The sequence below is a fragment of the Stigmatopora argus genome, chromosome 18 (genome assembly GCF_051989625.1).
Source record: "Stigmatopora argus isolate UIUO_Sarg chromosome 18, RoL_Sarg_1.0, whole genome shotgun sequence".
Classification (NCBI taxonomy): Eukaryota; Metazoa; Chordata; class Actinopteri; order Syngnathiformes; family Syngnathidae; genus Stigmatopora; species Stigmatopora argus.
This window is the reverse complement of record NC_135404.1, coordinates 7,540,317-7,565,078: the sequence shown is the minus strand read 5'-3', so window position 1 is coordinate 7,565,078 and position 24,762 is coordinate 7,540,317. Positions and strand designations below refer to the sequence as shown.

The window sequence follows — 24,762 nt, the reverse complement described above, 5'->3', positions numbered from 1 at the left end:
ACTCGGTGCATGTGCATGAGTTCTTTTCATTCTGTATTTAAAAAAAAAAAAGCTTTAATTTTACATTATTCTAGTTTTTCTATTTTTATATTAATATTTTTACACAGATCTTAGGTTTGACTACTTTTTCATTCAATATAATAAGTCAATGTGGTTAAAAGGGGAAAAAAACTAATGGTATTTTTAATATAGAATTTTTTTCGCTTGAAAATCACAGCCATTTAAACTTGCTTGCTTTTTTCCCTGTTGTAGTTCAGACTAGAAGCCACCGGAGAGCGTCCAAGCTCCCCTATGCTGAATTTCTTCCTTCGTGGACATAACCCATTCAAGTCAGTACTAATAAACCAAAACAAGACATTTGTCACATGTCAGCCGTTCCATGACGGCATTTGTCCAACAATCTTTTTCTACTAATGTTTCAGAGACTCTTAAAAGCTCCTTTGTGGCCCTTTTTTCCTCTCCTGCCCCCCGACAATTCTTCCTCAGGGTCCTCATCGCCACAGTAACATGCCATCATTTCCTCCAATTGAAGGTCAGTCCTGTGTCAAGAGGTCATATGAATTATGCATTAACCCTTGAGTGGTCGCATGACCTCCAGTTTCTATTTTGGACATTCTATCCACTCTCGCTCATGGGATGCTCCCTAAAATGAGTTGGTCTTCCCATCAACTAATAGGGAACTCTATCTTTCAATATAGTCTAATTTAATTTTGGAGCTTTCAGTGCAAAGTAAAGTGCATCGCCAATGTAATGTGAGATTAATATTTTGAAATAGATTGTACGTCCATCGCTTTCAAAGAGTTCAAACTTTCATAGACTCTTTCATAATGAATGAGTGTTTCTGTTGAAAGCGTGGGTGGCGAAATTTGTCCATCTGAAATACCTTCACGTTTTTGTTCTTCTTTTTCTTTGTGCTTTCGTCTTTGTATAAAAATGACCTCTCCTATTTGTATTCAATACAAATAGGGTGTGTCGGGTAAACATTATTTGGGTGTGCGCGCATGTACTTTTGATTGCACTTTGACTCTAAAATCCTTGCTCAAATATTTAAAAAAATTAACAGCTAAAGTTAAACTGCCAAAATGTATCGGTAACAATGCATGCACACATTAATATTCATCTTTAAAGTAAACCGTTCCATTTTCTGAATCGTATCTGCCCCAAGAAATAGTGATGTTTTTTTCAGACTAAATAGCAATCACTTCATTTTTCATTCTTATATATTTTACTTCTCTGCTTTCATTCAGTACGTCACGTCCGAAGAATATTTATCTATTTTTTTATTGTTACTTAAAGGAAAAAAACACAAAATATTCTGTAATTTCTGTAGTCCACAATGAAAGATTGATATAAATTATACATCAAACCAATCAAAAAGTAAATAAATCACATATATATACAAGGGTATTTTAGCTTTTATGATTTTGACTGACGTTTTGTTACTTGGTTTTCGTATTGGGTTTCCCATCCAAACGTTTTGCAACCTGAATCTTTCTTATGTAGAAGCTTTTGTAAGTCGAGGTCCCATTGTATACCAAATTAGCAAAAATACTAACTGAATTTTATATGCTCTTATACCTCAAATGACCGTATCAGTATGTATAAATAACTAAGGGTGATAATGCCAGTCTAGTCTTTTTCTCATTCTTCACCCTCTTCAAATGTTTTTTTTTTTTTTTACCTACAAATGTCATTTCCCCCCCCCATATTTCAAAATCAATTTTCCCCAATTTTCTTCGTCATCCCTTGTCAACTCACACGGGTCACACGGCTCGCTGGCCTTGACAACGAAGCACTTTGTCACAACAATGCCAAACCGGGAAGCTCGCGCTGTCCTCGAGGTGGCCGTGGACTCAAGGTTTTCCCATCGGGATGGAATTTAGTTACATAATTCCGCCACCCCACCCTTGCATTTAAACTAGGCGGTACTAAAACTGGTGACATCAGAGCTTTCCAGGGTTTTGATACCATTATTTGAATGTGACCCCCTTTTTTTAAATAACTGAAGCCAGTAAGGAGGGTAGTTAAAATGATGGAAAACCAGGAGAACAATGGCAGATTAAGGAAAGTTGAGGGAAGGGGAAGGATGAAAGCGTGGGGGTCTTGAGGAAGAGGAGAGGGTGAGCATCATGTGCTAGAGAGAGAGAGAGAGGGTGAGATAAGAGGAGAGACTGCAAGAGGAAGTCAGTGAAGACACAGTGAGAGGAAAAGATAGAAGCAGCATTGTGTTACTGCTGCGATGTCTGCACAAAGAGGTGAGCGCGTACACACACACACACACACACACACACATGCATATCACACGAACGCGCACAAGGGCATGTGTGTTTGCAAGCAGGTGCACCCACTTTGTGTTGTGTGGGTTAATTGGTGCCAAGCATGTGCATAGAGTTAAAGTGTGTGTGTGGGAGAGTGTGTGTTAGGATTGTCGGTGGTTAAGAATGCAACTGTTGGCGGTAAACTAGGGGTTACCTTAACTTTGGGATGTTGCAATTTGCAAGACTAAAACCAAAAAAGAAATTATGAACATTCTTTCTGCAGTTGATAAAGTGTAAATGTTATTTTAGAAATTGACTGCCATTGATGGAAAAGAAATAGATTGGGAGTTAATCGACGTTATTGGTGCTCAAACGTGATCATTACTGCCTGTATATATGGCTATTTCTGATTGTTATTGGCGTGGATGAGTTCAAACTTTCAGGGTGTCCACAGTACTTTATAAACCTGACGGGCCACCAGACTAATCTTGCCGCAAGCCAGGCAAAAGAATATAGAATATAAAAAGTATACATATTTTAACCACGTCTATGATATGAAAGTTAAATGGTGACATCTTGTGGTTTATATGTAAATACACTCTACACTCTTCCAGTCCACTAAATTGTATTATAATGTATTTTTAGTTTAAGATGCTACTTTTCAGTATTGTGGATCAATTGTTCTGAATAACACAATTGTCTTAATTTCACATTTCTTCTCAACAAGAGAGGATGTGAGAAAAAAAAATTCAAGGACAGCATCAGGGTTTCCCCCAAAACTTGCGAAATCCGGTGTTAAAAAAAGCACACCAGGATTTTTTGAAAATTAATTAAATAAATGATTAATTCGGCTAAAAATGCAAATACGCTTGTTTATCGAAGCCTTCTTAATGAGTCACCCGACCGATAAAGCACGGTAGTCATACTTCTTGGACGTTGATCAGTTTCACATCGACGTGGTGTTATCCCGTCACCAATTGGAAAAAACGTGCGCGGGGGGTGCTGTCACCCTTGTGACACATTTGAGTTCCTTCGGTGTCCTCACTTCTGCTTTCTTCATTCTCTTATTGCCACCTCAACACTCTTTTTGTGATGCCTTTTTACTTCCCACCACATACAGAAAAATACCAGTGTCTAAATTCATGGTGTTGCACTAAACCTTCAATTCAAAACATTTTTTAAGACAATAATTGACACCAAAATGTAAAGATTCCACTTGTACAGAAATGACAAGCCATGCACATGCTTTCAATTTTCAACGGGTCATCTGAGGTATTTTTAGGTGCATTGAATTTTGACCTCTGAGTAAAGTAAAGTAGAAAAACAGCACATATCATTGGTTGTAAAATACTTCAAGTTGGCTTTTCGGAAATAATTCTTGCAAAAAATAGAGCTACTCATGCTGAAAGTTTTAAAAAAAACACAAACACACACACTCAATGATGTAATCGTGCCAAACTTAATGTTGACCAATTGGCCGAAAAGGTGAACTTTGGCTATTTGTTCGTGGCGACTGTCTTCTTAAAGGGTAACATTTCTTAAATTTCCCTTTCCCCGAAATTAGCATAGTTAGTTTTCCTTGATTATAAATCTATATGCAGCGATAAAGAATGTTGTATATTTTAACCAACTGGATTAAACTGAATGTTATTTTGATTATTTCTCTTTGAAAGCCTTGTTTTTACTTTGTTAAATCAACTTAAATGTCTATAGTTAATAATGGAATGCGTTTGTATAAATATACCCATTCTAAAAATGTCATTGACAAAACAAACAAAAAATACCTCATAAATCATTCGCTAATCATTAGAATAGAGTTTGTCGCATTGGTCACCTTTCAATGCACCCCGGAAGTGTTGGGTTGGAAAAAAAACACGGCAAAACAAGGGAATGCTTTTCTCAATGGCCTCCATATTTGCAGTCCACTCACACACACACACACACACACTCACTCACACACACACACATATGCATGCACGCTTCGGTCAGGGTATCCCAATCCGTCACAGGCGTGACATCATCGGCCTTCCAAATAAGCCAAACAAGGGAGTCCCCTGCTTCCCCTTGTTTGGCTCTTATTGGTTAGCGGGAGGGGGAGGAGGGGGCATTGCCATAGAAACCAAGGGGAGGGTGGCGGTAGGGTTTTCATTCCAATCTTACACACACACACACAGCTCCTCTTGAAATGGTGGTGGTCTCTTCCTTCATTCCCTTTTCTTCAACTTGATTCAAAAGACGAACCCACAGGTAAGAAAGCCGGACTTCCTCCTCTTTCTTAATGTTGTGTGCCTTCGCCATCCTTGTGTAAACCGCATGCCAGATCCCACCCGCAAGTATGTGCTTTCCATCAGTAAACAGGGGAAAGAAATCTTTAAACACACGGCCAAAAATGAGGAAATCCGCCTCGGCGTGTCCAGCTTTTTAAATGATGATACTGACGCGATTGTACTTTTTGCTAACATGTTTTAGGATGATGTTAGAAAAAAGTAATGTGCTATGTTAACAAGTGCATTTTTAGTTATGTGAACTGCTGTTTAAGGACTATGGTGTCAATGCTGTACTCTTTTTTTTCTTTGTATTCTTTTTTCTTTGCTACTTTTAGATTTTTTGGGGGGTACGTATTTGTAATTGTTGACAACTGAATACTTCACTTCGACTTTATCTGTGCCCTAACTAGAAAACACGGATGAAACCGGACTTGTATTGCTAAACGAAAACCACTTCCCCATGTAATACAATGCATGTTATTCATTCAACATCCTAAAATGTTTATTTACTTTAAAAGATCATCTATTTTTAAACTATACAACTGCACTTCCCATCAAGTTCAGGTGTTGCATTTAACATGAGTAAAGGTAAAATACAATGACTTCCAATCATTGAATACACTTTTAAAGACGCAGTGTTTAATATTCAAACAGATGAACTTTGTTGTTTTTAGTAAACAATGATAAAAGAGGCCAAAAAGAAAAGTTGAGAATGTTGATCAGATCAAACACCTGTTTAGCAGGTTAACGGGCTAATTTGGAACAGATTGGGTGCCATGATTGGTTGTGAAAGGCGCCTTCCTGAATTGCTCAGGTTTACGTGTTGGTGAGGAGGTTCTGTATGGAAAACTGGGAACAAGTTGTCAACAGTTGTCATTTCAAAACTCAGCATGTTGGTATGGGGCATAGGTAACTTGCATGTCTTCATTGGTGTTTATCTAGAACGGTGTCTCATTAAATATTGTGGCGGTTTATGGGCCGCTAAATGCGACGATTGAGTAGAGAATGATACAATTTGATGTTTTATAATTTTAACTATGTCGAGGAAGAACAGAGTTACAGAGTTTCACCAATTTCTATTTAAAACAATGTTCCATTTTCATTGGATTTGGAAGTTTTTTTTTCTTTTTTTTTGCATGACAACGTGGTTAACTTGAAATTGTGCAAATCAACATGTGAATTTCAAAGTCTCAAGAAGAAAGATTTCTATGGTGCAAAATGGAATCATATTGTGTTCCACCAAAATGTCATTTCAAACATTTGCTTTTACTTTAAGGATCAAACTGCATTTTTAATTCATTTCTGACATGTCACAACTTGGGATCAATTTCTTTTTAAGCGATTCTTACACTGCCACTTTCATAAGATGTTATTTAACTTGGGCTTTAAACTTCCGAAACCATAATGAAGCAATTTCTTTCTTTCAAGCCAAACAACAACAACAAAATTAAAGCCAGTTTCATACTAACTTTCTTCCTCTTTCTCTTCTCGTTTTTTTATTTATTTTTTAACGTTACATCCTGTCCGTCTGTTGACCAACTGTCCGCCCGCTTGCAGACATGGAAGAGAAGAACCCTTGGCAAAAATGTGGGATTTTGATAGTGGCCATCTTTGGCATCATTGCTGTGGTGGCCCTGGTGGTCATCTTGGTGGTCCAGAATATGCCCCTCACTCAGAAATACAAGGTTAGTAAACACTTTCAGCCACCACAGTGAACAACTATTCAAAAGTTGGCATTTTAGACTTCAAGACCTGTATAGAGAAATGACTATTTTTATTCATATATTTAATGGGTCTACAAAGACCTCTAAAACCTTATACAGTAATCCCTCGAATATCATAGTCAATGTAGACCAAACATGGCCGCGATAATTGAAAAACCGCAACGTGGAATCACCCCTATTATTACTACATACTCAACTATAGGGCGAGTTAAAATAGATATCCATTTTTTTTGTAATACTGCTGCATATGTATATATTTATGATGATAAATAACTGGTGTTTGGTGCCTATATTTGGCTGGGATAAGCTCCAACACCCCCCGTGACCCTTGTGAGGATAAGCGGTACGGAAAATCAATGAATAAATGATACATAATTTGATACGTGAATACAATGGTCATAAAACTAATGAAGACTGCCTTTAAATGTTCCTGTTTCAGTGCCATTGATGGCGCTAGTTGAAATGGATTGGACATCTAGAACCGTCAATGGCAGACAATGACTTGCATGAGTGCATTTGTGCATGAAAGGATCAGTGTTGTCTGCCAATGAGTTAAATGCCGTATATAAATACCTGCTTTATGATGTAATCATTTGTTAATCCCAGATGTTGCATCTGTTCTAGATTAACACTAAACAATTTTCCAGAGTGTCTAAGTGAAATATGTGTCTGGACAAAAAACAATTCCCGCTCCATGATGTTTTTTTAACATGGGATTTTGTTTTTGGCGACAGTACGGGATCGTTTTGGATGCTGGCTCGTCGCACACCACCGTCTTCATTTACGAGTGGCCAGCTGAGAAGGACAACAACACGGGGCGGGCAAAGCAGAAACATGCCTGTGATGTCAAAGGTAGTATAAATAATTGTTTTAAGATTTTTTTGCTGATAATTTTGTTGTTTTTCCAAGTATAAGTGCTAATTTATTGGTGTCACAACAGAAGAAACGAAAAGTTCCGGTATTCTATTATAATGTGATATAACGTTCAAATTTTAACATGATCACGTTTTACTGTGATACCTTTATTTTTTAAACTCAGGTATTAAGTGATCACACTTCAGCTTGATCGTTTTTATGTTTTAAGGTGGTACATTTTGAATGCAAAAAGACTCGCGTTGTAACATAATGTTCACATTTTAGCGTCAGTAATTTGAATGTGATAACTTTCATGATTTGTATACATAATTTTACATTTTGACATAAGTTCCACATTTAAACATCTTAAAATTTGCCTTTCAATATATATATATATATATATATATATATATATATATATATATATATATATATATATAGTTAGTGAGTTTCACATCATAACATAAGCACATCATAACGTAAAACTCACATTTTAACCCTATCGTGCACAATTTATGATAACATTAATAAACTTTGAATTCTACGACAGTAAAGTTACTATATTTTACCAAGATGAAAACTCTTAATTCATACGATAAACAAACAACAGGCATCCAATTACATTTGAACTGGGAGGGCTTGCAGTGAATGACATGATTGGTCGTCCATCATCATCAATAGCAATGAAAGAGTTTCCTGTAGAGAATTACCCATAATAGCGTAGAATTTCTGTTGGAGTTAAAATATCTTAATCCATGGTATAAGTTTGCGAAGTATAACCGGTGGTAGAAAAGTTTCATGAGCAAAACACAATTGATAAATTAATTGTCGCCAATGTAACCATAAATGAAGTCTAAGTGAATTTGACATTTGACAGGCCCGGGGATCTCCAGCTACGCGGGGGCGCCGTGGAAAGCCGGCCAGTCTCTCCGAGAGTGCATGCAAGAAGTGGAAATGACCATCCCCCGTAAAAGACACGCCGAGACGCCCCTCTACTTGGGGGCCACCGCCGGCATGAGGCTCCTCAAGTACGTGCGCGACGTGACTCGCGTGCAATCTTCTGAATTGAAGCCAATCGGTCCCTTTGTTGGGGCGTAGTCTGAAGAACAGTTCAGCTTCGGAGGAGGTTTTCCGGGCCGTTTCCGATGCCCTGCAGACCTTCCCCTTCTCCTACCAGGGCGCCAGAATTCTCACCGGTCAGGAGGAAGGCGCCTTTGGATGGGTCACCGTCAACTACCTGGACGACCGGCTCAAACAGGCACGTGGGCGGGTCCCCCACATTCACTACATGCGTCACTGAGTTGGCGTAGCTCGACTTTGATGTGTTTTTGTTTTTTTTATTACAGGGCCTGAAAACCACGGGGGCCCTGGACCTCGGCGGGGCGTCCACTCAGATTAGCTTTGTGTCCAAAACGTGGGATGGCGTGGAGGCGCCCGCCAACTCGGTGACCTTCCGCCTCTACGGAAACGACTACAACCTTTACACGCAGAGCTTCCTGTGCTACGGGAAGGATCAGGCCCTCAAAATGGCTGTGGCGCAACAAACGCGGGTAAGTGCGGAACGCCCAGGTGTGATGGCGACCTCTTTTGTTTCCTCAAACAAAAACAAAACGTCTGATTGATGAAGGATAAGGACCGGTTGCTAATGAGGGAAAATAGTTGCCAAAAAGATTAAAAGAAGCAAGTTGGATTGGAAACAAAGTCAGATTTTGTCCAATTTGAGTGTTTTTTAGGGGAAAAAAAGGGTAAAGTGTATTGAGAAAATACAGTATTTCCTTTTTCTTTCCAATTTCCCTTATCACCATTTTTGTAGGAAGTTGCAGATTGGTTTTAGTTTAGATTTTTTTCATTCCAAACATTTATCTGATTTCCTCTTCATTATTTCTTTAATATTTTGATGTTAACTAATTTTTGCTAATTGGTATTTGTCTGTTACATCATTCATTTCTATTAAAAAAAAAACCTCCCAAAAATGGTTCTATCTGTATGTATATTTAAAACCTCAATTAAAAAAAAATGATTATCATGACATTTTCAACCAAGAATAAACATTTTATTTGTTTGTTACATTTTCAACCAAAAAATTGGAAGTATAAGAGTAGAATTTGAGAGCTGAAGTTGTGTGGGAAACCGTTTCACACCTAAAATGAGCCCTTTTCAGCATGGCGATAAAATTGCTATCTAAAAATAATGTCTTGAGTCTCTGAATACTGACATTCCCACTTCTCCATTCTTCTCCCACCAGTCCGGTCCTGTCAGTATAAAGGACCCATGCTTCCACCCTGGTTACGTGGAAACAAAGAACTACTCGAAGCTCTACGATAGCCCCTGCGTGTCAGACAGGAAGCCTCAGGAGGCTCCCGCGACCTTCCAACACACGGGAATCGGAAACTTCCAACAATGCCAGGACGTCGTCCGGACCCTCTTCAATTTCAGCCAATGCAAATACAGCCGCTGCTCTTTCAACGGTGTCTATCAGCCTCCCTTGGAGGGGCTCTTTGGGGTGAGGAAGAAACTGTGCGTCCAGGCTGTGAAGAAGCAAAGCAACCCCAAATATGATGGTTTATTTTTGTGTGTTACAGGCATTTTCAGCCTACTATTACGTCATGAAGTTCTTAAATCTCACGGACATGCCTTATCCTCTGCAGAAGGTCAAGGAAAAGATTGCCAATTTTTGCGCGACACCCTGGCAGAAGGTCAGCAATAATCCATTTTTTGGATTGTACTTTTATTTTTGACTTTTTAGTTTTTTTTAGAATTTCTTCACAACAAAATTCATGGTACACAGACCCAAGTACTAATGTTTTCCCAATGGAGAACTTTTTCAAAATGTTGCATTCTTTTATAATTAATTTTTAGTACCAACTCAACTATTTGCCAGTGTGTGAATGTTTCAAAATTTTGCATATGGCATAAAATATTTGGTACAAAGACCCAATTGTTTTTCCAAATTTGGCATTCTTTTTTAGTTGCATTTTTAGTAGCTACTACACATTTATTTGTGGGTGACGTTTTTCTCCCTTTTGCATTGCTGGGGTTGTTTTAATGGGGGAACCCCTATTCAAAAATGTACGTGCAAATTTTTCTTTCAAGGCAAGCAACACCGTTTTGGTTGATTTTTGTGTGAGCATAGACACAAAATTCCTTCTTTCAGGGATTGAACAGCATGCTTTCAAATACAAACTGAAAATAAAAGATGCAATTGTGTGACTACTTCCAGGTCAAGGAGCAGAATCCAAAAGTCAAGTTGGAGTTTTTAGTGACGTATTGCTTTACCGGCACCTACCTCATCACCCTTCTGACCGAAGGATACAACTTCACCTCAGAAATGTACTCTAACATCAAATTCATTCACAAGGTACTTTGCCCTTAGTCTCCTCTTGGCCGAATCGCCCCTTTCCCATCCTTTCTGGTGTATTTTCTTTCTACCTTGACAGATTAAAGGTAGTGACGCCGGCTGGACTCTGGGCTACATGTTGAACCTGACCAACATGATCCCCGCCGAGGCCCCGGACACGCCGCCGTTACCGTACGGCGGCTACGTGGCAGCCGTCACCATCACGGCATTAATACTGCTCTTCCTCGTCTTGCTTGCTTTATGCGTCTTCAGGCCCGGATGCCCCAAACGGCCGCACATCATTTAGACAGGCAAACAGTAAGTGAAAATGTGATGAATAAATAGAGTACATTTTATTATGGTTTGTAAAAAAAAAAAAAAATGTCATTCTTTAATTTTTTTTAAACCAGCCATACCAAATTTAAAGCATAAAATGCCACTCTCTGGTGGTCAAACCATATTGCATGTAAAATAGTTGCTTTTTACAATGACAGGATTATAATGTTTTTTTATTCATGTAACAGTTGGTTTATTTATTACATCTTTTCTCATTTTGGTTTGCCAAAATCAGGGCCATAGGTGTTTTAGGGATAAAGTTAAACTTCCTTTTTGATAGGAAGTGGAAACTTATCAGCCCTTCCTGGGTACGCCCACCCCTAGCTCTTATCAGAGGGGAATGTTATTGCTGTTAAGGGAGAACAGAAAAATTTAAAACAAAACAAAAAAAGTGCTTTACTTAGGCCATATTTGGTTACACCTAACTGGACGGTTTGCTGCCTTATTCCAAAATAGAATAAAATTACATTTTCCTGATTTATTTTTCACCAAAGAATCTAATTAGTCATTGGATATCTTTCAGTGCACTAAAATGGTGAAAAAGTCCATCTTCAAAAACATAATTACAAATCTAGTTTTTCCAGTTTTCTCTGCCAAAAAACAATAAAAATCGAATGTCTTTTTTAATGAAAATAAAATCAAATACTCATACCGTAATGTGTGCACCACCAAAGAAGAGTCGTTGTTTTTTTTTTTCTTGGAGGATAAAGAATATATTTTGGGGGGAAGAATTGCCAAACTGCAGCCGATTAAAAGGTACACGTTTAGTCAAGAATAAAAATCCCAGCAAATGTCTTAAAAAAACTCAAACAAGGCCACCTGTGTCTCACAGCATTTTTGTTCAGAGATCACAAGATTGCCTCGCAAAAAAACATCAGAAATGCATTCTCTCACATTTGCAGTCTGTAAAAAACGTGTGCTTGAGTTACTCCCTACCAAATAATTCCATTGTGCTATTATTCCAAACCACAGTATAGTCCATTAATCACGTTAACTCCACACGTTTCTGAGCTGGCGACCATTTCAAGTCGCTTTAATTGAGATTCCCTTTGAAGACGGAAGCTGGCATGTACGGTGCTGCGCCGCCTCGCGACGTGTCGGCCCGCTCGGACACGGACGGGATGGGGCGCTCGGACATGTCGGTGGGATGTTCCTGGTCGATGATGTTGGCCGTCTCGGCTTCCAACTCACGCGGGAGGTTGTCGTGGTAGAATTGTTGACGTAGACGCTTCATCTGTGGTAGCTCCACGCAAGTCTCCATTAGCACCAGAATGCACACCAGACCCAAAATCAGGTACACTGGAAAAAAAATACAGCTTTGACTAGGTGTTATGGTAGTTAGCAAAAGTATGCCTGTATAATTACACGTTGGGTGCTACAGACTGCAGTAGATGTCCAATCCATTTGAACTGGGAGAGTCCCAGTTCAATCAGATTAGACATCTGTCTGTCAATGCCTGTGAAATGTCAATAAACTCCTCCCTTCATTGGAATAGTTCCAAAATTCCACAGCAATATTTTACATGAAAATTACATTATGGCTGAGAATGAAAAGTTAGGTCAATTTTTAGTATTACGGGAAATCAAGTGCATTTATTGACTGAAATATAGATATGTTGTTGTAAATCAAATAGAGAACTTAAGGAAATGTAAATGTTTTTTTATGATTTTTTAATTGAATAAAAATTTATAAAAATTTATAAAAATGTCGTTTAAAAGTTAAAAAAACAGAATCTTGACTATCTTTTTTTGATAAATATATATATATATATATATATATATATATATATATATATATATATATATATATATATATATATATATATATATTTACTATTAACCCTTATTTTAGAATTACCCTGGAGAACCCACACGTTTTAGGAATGGCTGCATCTCCCCCCAAAAAACTTGGGTTCTTCAGGGTTGAAAAATATTAATACTATTTATTTTATTCATGAGAGAATGCTGTTTTAAGAGGCTCAAAAAGGGAGTTACTTCAAGTTTTAGATATTAATCCACAAATTAGTTACCTTGAAATGCCCCCAAAGTATTTTGTTCCTATAAAATGTGTCTGTCAGACTAAATAAGTAATCAAAACAAATTTGCTCACAAGTAATAAACAGCTTATAAAGCTGACGATGAGGGTTATCCTCCGTGCTGTGAGTTTCTCCCGGGACGTAATCTCCGAGCCCGATGGTGGTCAAGGAGATGAAGCAGAAGTAAATGGACTCTAGGAAGTTCCAGTCCCGCTCCATGCTGAAGAAAATCCACGCAGGGATGATGACGATAACAATAGTGACCGCTACGGCCAGGACCACCGCGTGGATCACGGCGAAATTGGCCTTGGACACGGCCCACCGGTGCGGGAAGTAGGCGAGGGGCCGGCGGGTGACCGCCAACATGATACGTTGCACCACGGTGGACAGGAAGAAGAGGGTGAGGGGGATGCCCAGCAAGGAGTAGAAGATGCAGAAGGTTTTGCCTCCGTCTGACAGAGGGACGCTGTGGCCGTAACCTGGAGACATTGTCAACCGCAAATTAGAAAGGAAGTTGACGCAAGCTTCACCTTAACAAGGTCACTAGTTCATTTGACTCGTTGATCAAGTTGTAAGCAATGTGGAAACGTGGAATGATTTTCTTGCTTATGTAATTGAAGCATAACAGTTTTTTGTATTGATCTAAGCTATATTCAATTGAGAAACAGGACTACTTTGACTTTAAATGACAAAAATGTTGACCAACTCTGTTTCAAATACCTGTTGTTGTTGTTGTTTTTTATAACTCTGAGATCGCCATCAGTGGCAGTGATTGCTTAACTATAATCAAAGCCACGTCAATTATAAAAAGGAGTGTACATTTGTGAAACTGCGATATTGTGTTACAGATTGTAATAATATCAAGTGCCCCGATTAGTAAAAAAGTTCAAGATCTCATCTAGAAAAATAACATTTTTGTAAAAAAAAAAAAAAAGAAATGTTTACGGAGGTATGACCAAATGATTTTAAAATACAGAAGATGAATACAATAAGATATAGAATAAAACCTAACATCCATGTAAGTTGACATTGTTGTTGTTTTTTTAATACAAAATTGGATGTATGTTTTTCTATTGAAGTCCCATATTGGATGAGAGATGACAACATATATTAACATAACATTTGTGAAATACTACACTTATTTTTAAAGATTTTGAAAGCCATGGGTCGGTTTCCCGGAAGTGGATCGACATTGGGGTTAATTGGCTCACCTGTGGTGGTCAGCACGGTGCTGGTGAAGAAGAGCGACGACGTGAAGTCCCAGTTGCGCCGGCTGCTCTTCCGCAGTAGCGACACGCCGTAATTGTTGGCCTCCAGCGCCCGCATGAGGATCTCGCGGAGACTGTCCTCCGACACGCAAGTGTTGTTGGCTAAAAAGTTCCGATGGCTCTCCTCCAAACGACTCCGGAGGCGAACCTCGTAGGGCAGCTCGACGGCGGAGAAGATGCCGGCGCCGACGAGCAGGTAGGCGGCGTAAGCGATCACCAGTAGAGCGAAGTTAACTGCGGCACGATGGCGCTCGGCGAAGCGGGCGCAAACGCCCCCCATGACGCCGAAAAAAAGGTCCAAAGAAAAAGGGCACTTGGCGAGAATGACAACGAGGCGACCGGGCGCTGATGGTGTCTCTTTCCTGGTTCGTCACATCTCCCAGGAGGAAGTGGTGACGTCAATTACCTGCCCAGGTACTGGTTCTAATAATGGCGATTTGTTCAAATGTTAAAGATAAAAGTTCATTTTAAGCGAATGGTTTATTGCTCCTTGTTTGAAGCGGGTGAATGTAAGGTTTTGTTTGTAAATGAGCAGAATGACAAGTGGCTGGAGATTGCGTGCGCAACCCACTTCAGAAACTGGTAAAACTGGTTCTGGTATTGAAACCCCAATAATGGCCAGACACAGACAAGACTTTGTGCCGCTTACATTGGAGAAAATGTAAACTTAACGTTTTGATTTCACCATCTTCACATGCAATGGGTGTGCCATAAGAGATAAAAATGTGTGTGCGTGTGTGTATGTGTATACAATGTATACACATAATGTATACATTGTATACACAGATGTATAATATACGCATACACAGATATATAATGTATGTATACACATACACACACAGATATATAATATACGCATACACAGATATATATATATATCTAATGTACTATGTATACTATACATACATTATATATCTGTGTGTGCGTATATTATATATCTGTGTGTATACATTATATATCTGTATGCGTATGTTATATATCTGTGTGTAGTTGTATACATACATTATATATGTGTCTGCGTATGTTATATATCTGTGTGTAGTTGTATACATACATTATATATCTGTGTATGCGTATATTATATCTGTGTGTAGTTGTATACATACATTATATATCTGTCTGCGTATATTATATATCTGTGTTTGTAAGTATACATACATTGTATATCTGTGTATACGTATATTATATATCTGTGTATACGTATATTATGTATGTATATATCTGTGTATACGTATATTATGTATGTATATATCTGTGTATACGTATATTATGTATGTATATATGTGTGTACGTATATTATGTATGTATATATCTGTGTACGTATATGTATGTATGTATATATCTGTGTACGTATATCCATGTATGTATATATGTGTGTACGTATATTATGTATGTATATATCTGTGTGTACGTGTATGTATGTATATGTGTGTATGTATATCATGTATGTATATACTCTGCATGTGTGCGTATATTATGCATGTGTATATATATACTATGCATGTGTACGTATATCATGCATGTATATATACTATGCGTGTGTGTACGTATATTATATATATATATATATATATATATATATATATATATATATATATATATATATGTATATATATGTATATATGTATGTATGTCTGACACACCTTTCAGTTTAGAAATGGAATGGCAAGTCGTTTAATAAAATGGAATTGCATTCAATATAATCTATATGTAAAACAACGTAAATAACAAAATGTAATGTGCGCAGTCTTGAGGGATTGACTGTAGTACGTGTAAGTAGACCTGAAGTTTATTTTGCAACGAAGTGACCACTTGGTGGTAGTGTAGGCCACGTTGCCATGGTAACAGTTGCCACAAAATGCAATATCCGTGGCAATAAATAAATATTTACAAGCTTTAGTAAAGAGCAAATGACTTGCAAATTAAAGGAAGTCGTACATTTTGAAAAAAATATTGTTGTATAGAAAATGGTTTGTCCTGGCTGATTTCTCTTGACTTTCTTGCTTGTCCAAGTTGTTAGTTATCTGAGGGTAGAAGAGATGGCAGATGGATGTTTTTCATCAAGAGGAGGTGCAGGATTTATTCATTTAGTTTTACCTCTACACTCGTATTTCAGGTCGGAGAAGAGGACTTGTTCCTGAGAGAAGACAAACATTCCCAGGCGTCCACCGGCCAGCGTGTGGTCGTACACAGCACCTGAGTCTGACAGAATTTCCCTGCCCTCGTACACGACCACCCTGCCAGAAGTAAGTTGAACACACGTGATGCAAAAAAAAACTGGTTCACCTCTCAGGTTTGCTCAATATTTACCTGAGATGTTTCCAATCCAATTTATTAAAAGTTAGTTGTTTAAAAAAACTGCATTCACAAATGTGTGCAAAATTTAATTCACTAAAATATAAACATTTATTTGACATTATTGAACATTTTATTTGAAAGTAGATATTTGTTTTAAAAAGAATTCAAAATAGTTGTCATGTAATGAATTTAATATGTAATTTAATGTAATGAATAGAATAAATGTAAAAAAAAAAAATCTAATACATGTAATGTAAGATAATAAATGTAATGTAAGGTAATAAATGTAATGGAGTGTTTACATTAGTGATAATGTTGTCAAAAAATGAATACTGCATTACAATGCTGACAATGCTATTGTCAAACATTAAATACTATTTATCAAATTGACACCCTAATAATTAAGTTTGAGCAATCAAAAAATCTTGTTTTACCATTTTTTTATGGAACCTTGTTAGCATGTTTTGTGGACGGTCTTTTGAATTATATTTTCGAAAACTTTTTGGCATTCATGCTTGCAAGGGAGGGTGTTAAATGAAATACATCCTTCACAGTATGTTGTCCTTCACAGTAATAGGGAAAAAACATATTTTGTGTTTGTAGGGCAAGGCAGCTCTTTTGTGTTGCTTTTCCAACAGTCTGCTAATAACTGGGCCTGAACACTACACTTGGACAGCTCACCCTGAAAATATGAAGCAAAAGCAGCCAAGTCATTTCAACTTGGAATATATTACACATACCATACTGCCTTCTCATGTCTCATATCTTGCTTACTCTCAAGGATGTTTCATTAATTGCTCTCACATTTTCGCACCGATACCTGATAAAGCCTGTTTTGGGTCTGTGGATGAGGTGCATGCGGTAGGCCGTGAAGTCCTTCCAGCCCGTTTTGTTCGGATCATGCCACAGCGTTCGGACCTGACGTGAAGAAATTACGTGATTTTCTTTTCGGCAAAAAACCCGAAAAGCTTAAGTAAAAGACATCTTGCCTGATTGCGAGTATTGCCAGTGTGCCACAGGGCATTCCGCAGGTATTCTCCTGGGCCTGTGCTGGAGTTGACCAGTTTAATGGAGACCCCTGCAGTGCCAAAAGCCTTGAAGGGCTTCTTCTCCCAGTAGGCCTGAGAGACCTGTTCTCACAAGAGCAAGGAATGGCATTTTGTACATAAAGTACTCACATTTGTATTGTTATGGACGGCAAAAGAGGCCCAGCCCATTTGCCTTCAATGTCTACCATGAATGGAAACAACATTAGGCTAAAGAATTGGCATAATGATATAATTCCCACCTGTTTCCACATGACCACGTAGAAGCGTCGACTGGATTGATAGGCAAAGACGACACCGGCGTAGTCGTCGTCCCGATTTGTGTTCACGTAAAAAGTCACGCTGAAATCCACTGCACTGAACTTGTCATATCCTGTTCAAATATTCCATTGTTTTATACATTAGAATGATCTGATAAAAATGTGTCGGCATACAATAGAAGAACATTCGTTGTCCTTATAAGATTAGGATATGAGATTGTGTGGCAAAATTGAAATCGTCACCCAAAGCGATGCCAGGGTCTGAATTGGTGACCTGCAGCAACTCGGTTCCTTGGCTGCGGATCACCCACAGCGGGTCGGATTGAGTGGTGCCTTTCGGGTCTAACAGGACCACCTGAAACTTGCGGAAGTCCGTCGACTTGATGTCCCGGTTGAGCGGACAGGGATCCAGGACGTCAGGAATGCTGTCGTTGTCAAAGTCGTCAAAGCAGGCGTCACCGCTGCCGTCACCTGAGAGAGAACTGACAGTAAATTCAACTCTTATTTTGAGGCAAAATTGTGTTCAGAACCGATTACCGTCGCTGTCCAGTTGGTCCTTATTGGCCACCAGCCTGCAGTTATCTCTGTCGTCCGGCACGCCATCGTCATCGTCGTCATGGTCGCAGGCGTCACCTTTTCCGTCCCGGTCGTGGTCGACCTGGTTGCTGTTGGAGATGTAAGGGCAGTTGTCCAATGAGTTTTGGATGCCGTCTTCGTCGATATCTTCGTTGTTGTCGCACAGGTCCCCCACCAGGTCGCTGTCTGAGTCAAACTGCAAAATGGAAGACACCCCCAGTGAACATAGTTTATTTTTCCCTCTTCACATCCTTTAAATCCTTCACTATTTTTGCTCCATACTGCTTTGAATTCAATTCACCTGCAATGGGTTGTGTAGAAGGGGGCAATTGTCACACTGGTCACCTACACCGTCCAAGTCTGTATCTCTCTGCTCAGCTGCTCAGTATTGTAGACCAAAGCGCAGTTGTCGCGATCATTTGGAACCTCTGTAAGGGAATTGATATGCTCCAGGAATCCAAATCAAGGTTTAAAACCTTAACTTTCAGCACTAACTCCAATGGAAACCCAATATTTAAACCCTGACCCTGGTCTATTTAGATATTCTAATCCAAGCAAGTATTCTTCAGTTGATTTAGACCCCTCTCATAGCTAAAACTTCATACCATCTCCATCAATGTCAATGCTGCAGGCATCTCCTTCACTGTCGCCATTAGTGTCCGTCTGAAGCGAGTTGCTTTCAAAGGGACAGTTGTCGCAGCGGTCCCCGATTCCGTCCTGATCTGTATCGAACTGTCGAGGGTTGTACTCAAGGGGGCAGTTGTCCTGGAATATGCGTTCTGGTTAGCATTCACTTGTTGTTACAACATCCTCCAGCTATAAAATTCTGCAATTCTTAATTTTTTTTTGGTTATCATGTGCCTCATCTCAGTAGAGTCGATTTAAGCCACCTGTTCATCAATAATATCGTCGTTGTCGTCATCGGGATCGCAGGCGTCGCCTTTTCCGTCCATGTCCAGATCCTCTTGTCCAGAGTTTGGCACCGAGGGGCAGTTGTCCTGTAGCCAAGCAGTAGTTAGATCAGTTTGGTTTTTTTTAATCCAATGGTGTATTCCTCTCACCATTTGGCAGTGGTATGTTCCGTTCCGTTTGCAGTTCAGTCTGCTGTTGGGCCATCCGTCCAAATCGGCGTCTTCCCCGCAGAGAAAGCCGTCACCCGCATAGCCGACGGTACATACGCATTTGTACAAGTCTTCTGACGCCAGACCGGAGTAGAAACAGTTGGCGTACTTATGGCAGGCATTTTTCTTGTCTTTGCACGGATTGTAAGGTCTGCACACCTACAACCGAAGTCAAGCAGCTTTATAACCATTTCAGATTCACCCAAGAAAAAGCAGAGGTTAAGTAAACATGCCTGCCGGTTCGTTTGTGCTTCTTTTAGGCCTAGACCAAAAGGCTGGGTGCCTTTGTATCGAGGAGGACAGGGTAGACAGTAGAAACCGGGATCTGTGTTCACACACCCTGTAACACACACTCCCTTCACTTCGCACTACACATGGGAAACACACACAAAATCAGACAATTTTATTAAAAGTCAATTTTAGGGTCAACTTAGTCATTATTCTCCCTGATAGAGGAAAAAAAAAGTCTATGTGAACATTATGAACCGTTGACCTCATTATCGTCTTCACAGTGAGTGCCGTTGCCGTGGGAACCCAAGGGACACTGACCACATGTCCAGGAGCCGTCACTACCGGATGTGCACTGCACGCCAGGAAAGCACGGTGAAGACAGAAGACAAAGGTCTGAAAACACACAAACACAACAGAAGTCAAAGTGGGATGAAACATGAGCCCTGGGTCATCCCGCCATGTAATGTGAATGGAAAAGTGCTTGTTTTAGAGATGAGAGTTGGATTTTAAATCAATAATATTTACACAACATGAGATTTGTTCACCCAAAGGACAAGGTTCTTTGTTGCAGCTTTCGTAGTCCAAAGCCTCTCCAGCACAAAGCTTCCCGCCAAATCGTGGCTCAGGGTCCAAGCACTTCCTCTCTCGACTCAAAAGCCCACCCCCACAGGACCTGGAGCACAAGCCCCACTCGGACCAGGACGTCCACCCTCCTGGTACTGCACGCACAGACGTGAAGAAAACATCAGCATTATGCAGTGCCGCAAAATGTGAGCTCGTTGAGTTCTTCACCTGGGCAGAATGTGTTGTTGCACGGTTTTGTCTCCACGTCAGTGCCTTTGCAACCTCTGCTTCCCTTTCTTGTTGATTGACGGTCACAAAGTCGGATACGCGTGATGTTACCGAATCCGCATGTGGTCGTGCACGGAGACCAGGGGGACCAAAGACTCCAAGTCCCGCCAGCATCTGCTGAAAAACAAACATCATCTCTGAAACACTTACTCTTCAGGAGTTTCAGCCATTTATTGTCCAATTTGTACATTTCCAGGAATCCTGCAAAAGGGAACAAAATGGATCTTGTCCGATCCCTCTAAAATTTGAACCACGTGTACTCAAAAGACGGATGACGAGAAATTGCCAAGGGTTTAAGTTCTCGTCATTGTGTACGGGCAGAGTATGACGGTAAAAGTTGACGTCTTTCTAACAAGTCTTGAATGCGGTTTCCTGCAAACCGCAGAATTCTCCAGACATCACATCCTCGCCGCACGTATGTCGTCGGAGAGAGGAAACATGGTTTCAATTAGAATCAAAAGCGTTTGGAGTGAAGTCGATCCTCGCGTGCAGAGCTGGCAGAAACTGTGTCCTTTGAGCGGACGTGTGCCGTCAATCAAAGTAGAAGTCAAATAAACAAAGTCAAGAAACATCATGGTTCACGTACCGTCGCTTTTGCATTTTCTCAGCGTGCAGTCGCGGGTTTGAAGCGACGCCCCGGGGCAGGACGCGGCGTTGCACGAGCGGCCGCGGCGGGCGGTGCCGGGACCGCACGTGGACGAGCATTCGGTCCATTCGGACCACTGAGACCAGCCATCCGCTTGGTTTTGACAAACATGGACAGACATGAAGGAAAATGTTTTCAAGGGATTGCTTTACATTCACAGTCTGCTTTCATGTATGTGGTCATTCAGGGAAACCGCAATTGTCTAACAGGATTAAACTCTCTCTGTACAAAATGTACCATTCTGAGGTTCTGACTCGGTTCATAGAAGTTCCTGGATTTCTTTTTTGGTGGTGGATTCTGATTTGGTTCATAGGAGGTTCTTGTTCATTAGGGATCTGACATTCCTATCAAGGAAGTTCTGGTTCATCTTAGTGGGAGGTTTGATTTTTTTTTGGCAGCTTCTTCTGGGGAGATTCTGGCTTTATCTCAAGGAAATTTTGTGGTGGGGGTGTGGGGATATAACGTTGCTTTAAGTAGGTTATATATTTGAAAAATGGATTTATTCTCTTATGGCAGCTTCTGTTTCATTTTAAAGTGATTTAATTCCATTTAAGGGATATTCTGGTTATCTCGAGAGGTTTTAGTTCTGTTTTATAGGAAGTTCTTGTTTTTGGTCTTTCTTTTTATCGAAAGAGTCTAGTTTTGTTTGACAGGTTATGATTTGTTCACGTGAGAATCTGGTTACAGTTTAGGGACCTTGCTGATCCTGTTAAGTAAATTATTCTAGTTTTGATTCTGTTTTTAGAGATTTGTTTTTAATTTATTTGGGGGGACAGATTTAGTTAAGGTTTGGAATGCTCTGGGTTTGTTTTAGTGAATGTTCCATTTCAGTTAATATTTTTTTTAAATGGAATATCTGGTTGGTTGGTTTTAGAAGTTAGCTATTTTTAAATTAAGTTTCTGCTTTGTATTACAGAACCACTTCTAAGCGGCCATTTTCCTCCAACAATTCAGTAGCAAGAGAGCATAGAGTACCATCAAGTCTTGCTATTGAACGACATTTTAGACATTAACTCACCAAGACAGACTGGGCAGCACTCTCCCTCCGTAAAGGACGGGTTGACGCAGGACACGGGAGAACAGGACGCCTGATGACACAGCACCTGGCCATACTAGACCAACAGAAACAAATATTTTTTCCACTCTTTTTCCAGATGTTACATTGAGGAATGAGCTCATGACAGACATAATCAAGTCAAATGCGGATAAGCGCTGTACAGTATAAGGATATCATGTAACAGATGTGCTGGACTCCACATTTGTGGGGCGTTATTAGTGTTAAAGCTGTTCCTAATCCAGTGAACTATCTTCCCAAATGGACCATTTACTGCCAACCCTCCCACTTCAAACCTGGCAGGTACAGGAAGTACAGCTGTCCATGTCCCAGTCTTCGCCATGCTGATACACTCGCCCATCTTGCACGCAGGAAATCTCATTCCCGTCAATGATATTGCCATCGAGTGCGGCCAAAGCGAAGCGCATCTCTTCATTTTCTCTGACCTGAAAAGAGAAAATCACAGAGTTTCAACCAAAAGCTTAAATGTGGCATCAAGTTCCAAAAGATTTGCGGTCAGCAACGATACACTGTCGCCATTCTTCCTGCCAACTTTAAAATTACGGCTGCTGTGCCCGCAAAGCTGAGTGCTTTTGCGCCAACGTGGATGATGTTAATACTTGTTCCATTTTTGCCGCTTTCGCTTTCGGCCACACAAACCTCACAATTTTGCGTCGGATGAGTCTGACAGAGATGTTACCACTGGGCATTTTCATGTGTTTCCAATTATCTTTTTCTACTAAAATATCACTTTTTCTTTCAAAGGAAAATGGACAATCAATGCGTTGGTTTTTTTTACTATCAAAAATGTGTATTTTACATTTTTTACATCTCACCACTTTGTCCAGTTCTTCAATAAGATTTCCAGTGACCAGTCGCATGTCACGGATGTCAGCGTGCAGCTGCACCAGCTCCTGGCACGGGTGACGACACACCGCTGAGGTCACGTTGACCACGTCTGCACCGTGCACTCCTGGGCGAGCGTTTGTGGTAAGACGACATTTTGAAACATAATTTGAACAAGTCTGGTTAAGTATGTAACAAATCATTTGTCTGTCTTTTCACCACCTTTTATTATCTCTTGCGTATGTCGCTTTTAAAATCATGGAAAATTGATTACATCATGGTTGTTTCTTCAGTTTTTTTTGTTAATTTTAAATACCTTGTGCGACTATACATATTTGTTTGGACAAAGAGGTCATACATGAATGCCCCTTAAAAATTCAAGTTCTGATATTTATATATATATATTTTTTAAGATGGACAAAATTACTTTTGTTCTTTGACTGCCAAAAAACAGCTTTAGGCATCTTTTCTATATGGTAATCATGAAGCATCTTCTGTGCCAAAATGACAAAGAAATTGAAGAAAAACAAGGTAGTGTTATTTTTTCCATAACATGCACATTTTAAATAATAATCATATCTATGTAAATATTAAATATATAATATACATAGTATATATATGTGTGCATATGTGTATTTATATATATACATATACACTATATATATATATATGTGTATATATATATATATATATATATATGTATATATATATATGTGTATATATATATATATATATATATATATATATATATATATATATATATATATATATATATATATATATATATATATATATATATATATATATATATATATATATATATATATATATATATATATATATATATATATATATATATATATATATATATATATATATATATATATATATATATATATATATATATATATATATATATATATATATATATATATATATATATATATATATATATATATATATATATATATATATATATATATATATATATATATATATATATATATATATATATATATATATATATATATATATATATATATATATATATATATATATATATATATATATATATATATATATATATATATATATATATATATATATATATATATATATATATATATATATATATATATATATATATATATATATATATATATATATATATATATATATATATATATGCTCCACATATTTTTGTTGAAGTAATTTCTCAACCCTTAGCAATTACTCAATTACAGTTTTTCCCCTAACACGTGTAGAAGATAATTGACTACATCTTTGTTAATTAAATATTAAGAGTTAGCTGTAATTATTGTTGTGGAAATACTGTATGCCCATGTGAGCCTCCTTTGTTTTTCTGTAATCTACCCATTACGATAGTAAAGTATTAAGCATTACTATATGAATACCTTTTGTTGGATGTTGACATGATGGGTGCGAGTCAAGGTGCATTACCTGCGTACACGGCAGCCACAAAAAGGAGCAGCCTTTGAACGCCCGTCATCTTCCTCATCTTTCGTGTAGAAATCCCTCGCGCATTTGCCCCAAAAAAGTCAATGTTTGAGTCTGCTCTAAATGAGAGTGGGGAACGGTTCCGTGAATTGAAGCCAAAGTTGTCATGGTGTTTGTTCCAATGTGAGGAGAGAGGGAGGTAAACGGAGACGTGAGAGAGAAACAGATGGGAGGAAAGATCTCTGTGTATAGTGTGAATAGTGTGTTGCTATTGTTGGCATTATATCAGATTGT

The 24,762-nt window shown here is 38.8% G+C and overlaps 3 protein-coding genes and 1 pseudogene across 7 annotated transcripts; 1 reads left to right on the top strand and 3 right to left on the bottom strand.

Annotated features, from left to right (window-relative positions):
* The first annotated feature begins 448 nt into the window (after nt 1-448).
* entpd1 (ectonucleoside triphosphate diphosphohydrolase 1) lies at nt 449-10,797 on the top strand. 4 transcript variants are annotated; one of them, XM_077625265.1, is made up of 10 exons: nt 449-532; nt 6,083-6,210; nt 6,984-7,101; nt 7,982-8,132; nt 8,203-8,362; nt 8,451-8,654; nt 9,350-9,607; nt 9,687-9,800; nt 10,325-10,462; nt 10,542-10,797. In XM_077625265.1, exons 1-10 carry the CDS (start codon nt 508-510, stop codon nt 10,746-10,748), a joined length of 1,503 nt encoding a protein of 500 aa, XP_077481391.1. In that variant the 5' UTR covers nt 449-507; the 3' UTR covers nt 10,749-10,797. The 4 variants fall into 4 exon arrangements, with proteins under 4 accessions (XP_077481391.1, XP_077481394.1, XP_077481395.1 ...); XM_077625268.1 differs by lacking the exon at nt 449-532 and adding an exon at nt 2,100-2,255; XM_077625269.1 differs by lacking the exon at nt 449-532 and adding an exon at nt 4,399-4,505.
* A 136-nt stretch (nt 10,798-10,933) lies between these two features.
* On the bottom strand, nt 10,934-14,468 carry LOC144092462 (potassium channel subfamily K member 1-like). The gene is made up of 3 exons (XM_077625270.1): nt 14,024-14,468; nt 12,887-13,291; nt 10,934-12,076 (listed from the first exon to the last, which is right to left on the bottom strand). The coding sequence occupies exons 1-3, from the start codon at nt 14,358-14,360 to the stop codon at nt 11,811-11,813; spliced, it is 1,008 nt and encodes a 335-aa protein (XP_077481396.1). The 5' UTR covers nt 14,361-14,468; the 3' UTR covers nt 10,934-11,810.
* A 1,434-nt stretch (nt 14,469-15,902) lies between these two features.
* Nucleotides 15,903-21,231, bottom strand: LOC144092460 (thrombospondin-2-like; annotated as a pseudogene). Its single transcript, XR_013306034.1, has 16 exons — nt 21,051-21,231; nt 20,405-20,581; nt 20,158-20,331; nt 19,875-20,005; nt 19,615-19,749; nt 19,322-19,540; nt 19,151-19,258; nt 18,866-19,025; nt 18,562-18,688; nt 18,222-18,456; nt 17,928-18,155; nt 17,667-17,797; nt 17,368-17,508; nt 17,199-17,296; nt 16,178-16,317; nt 15,903-16,104 (listed from the first exon to the last, which is right to left on the bottom strand). The product of XR_013306034.1 is annotated as a thrombospondin-2-like (transcript).
* Nucleotides 21,232-21,369: 138 nt separating this feature from the next.
* On the bottom strand, nt 21,370-24,554 carry LOC144093130 (thrombospondin-2-like). The gene is made up of 5 exons (XM_077626447.1): nt 24,472-24,554; nt 23,001-23,137; nt 22,461-22,610; nt 22,129-22,222; nt 21,370-21,407 (listed from the first exon to the last, which is right to left on the bottom strand). The coding sequence occupies exons 1-5, from the start codon at nt 24,527-24,529 to the stop codon at nt 21,370-21,372; spliced, it is 477 nt and encodes a 158-aa protein (XP_077482573.1). The 5' UTR covers nt 24,530-24,554.
* Between the last annotated feature and the right edge of the window lie 208 nt (nt 24,555-24,762).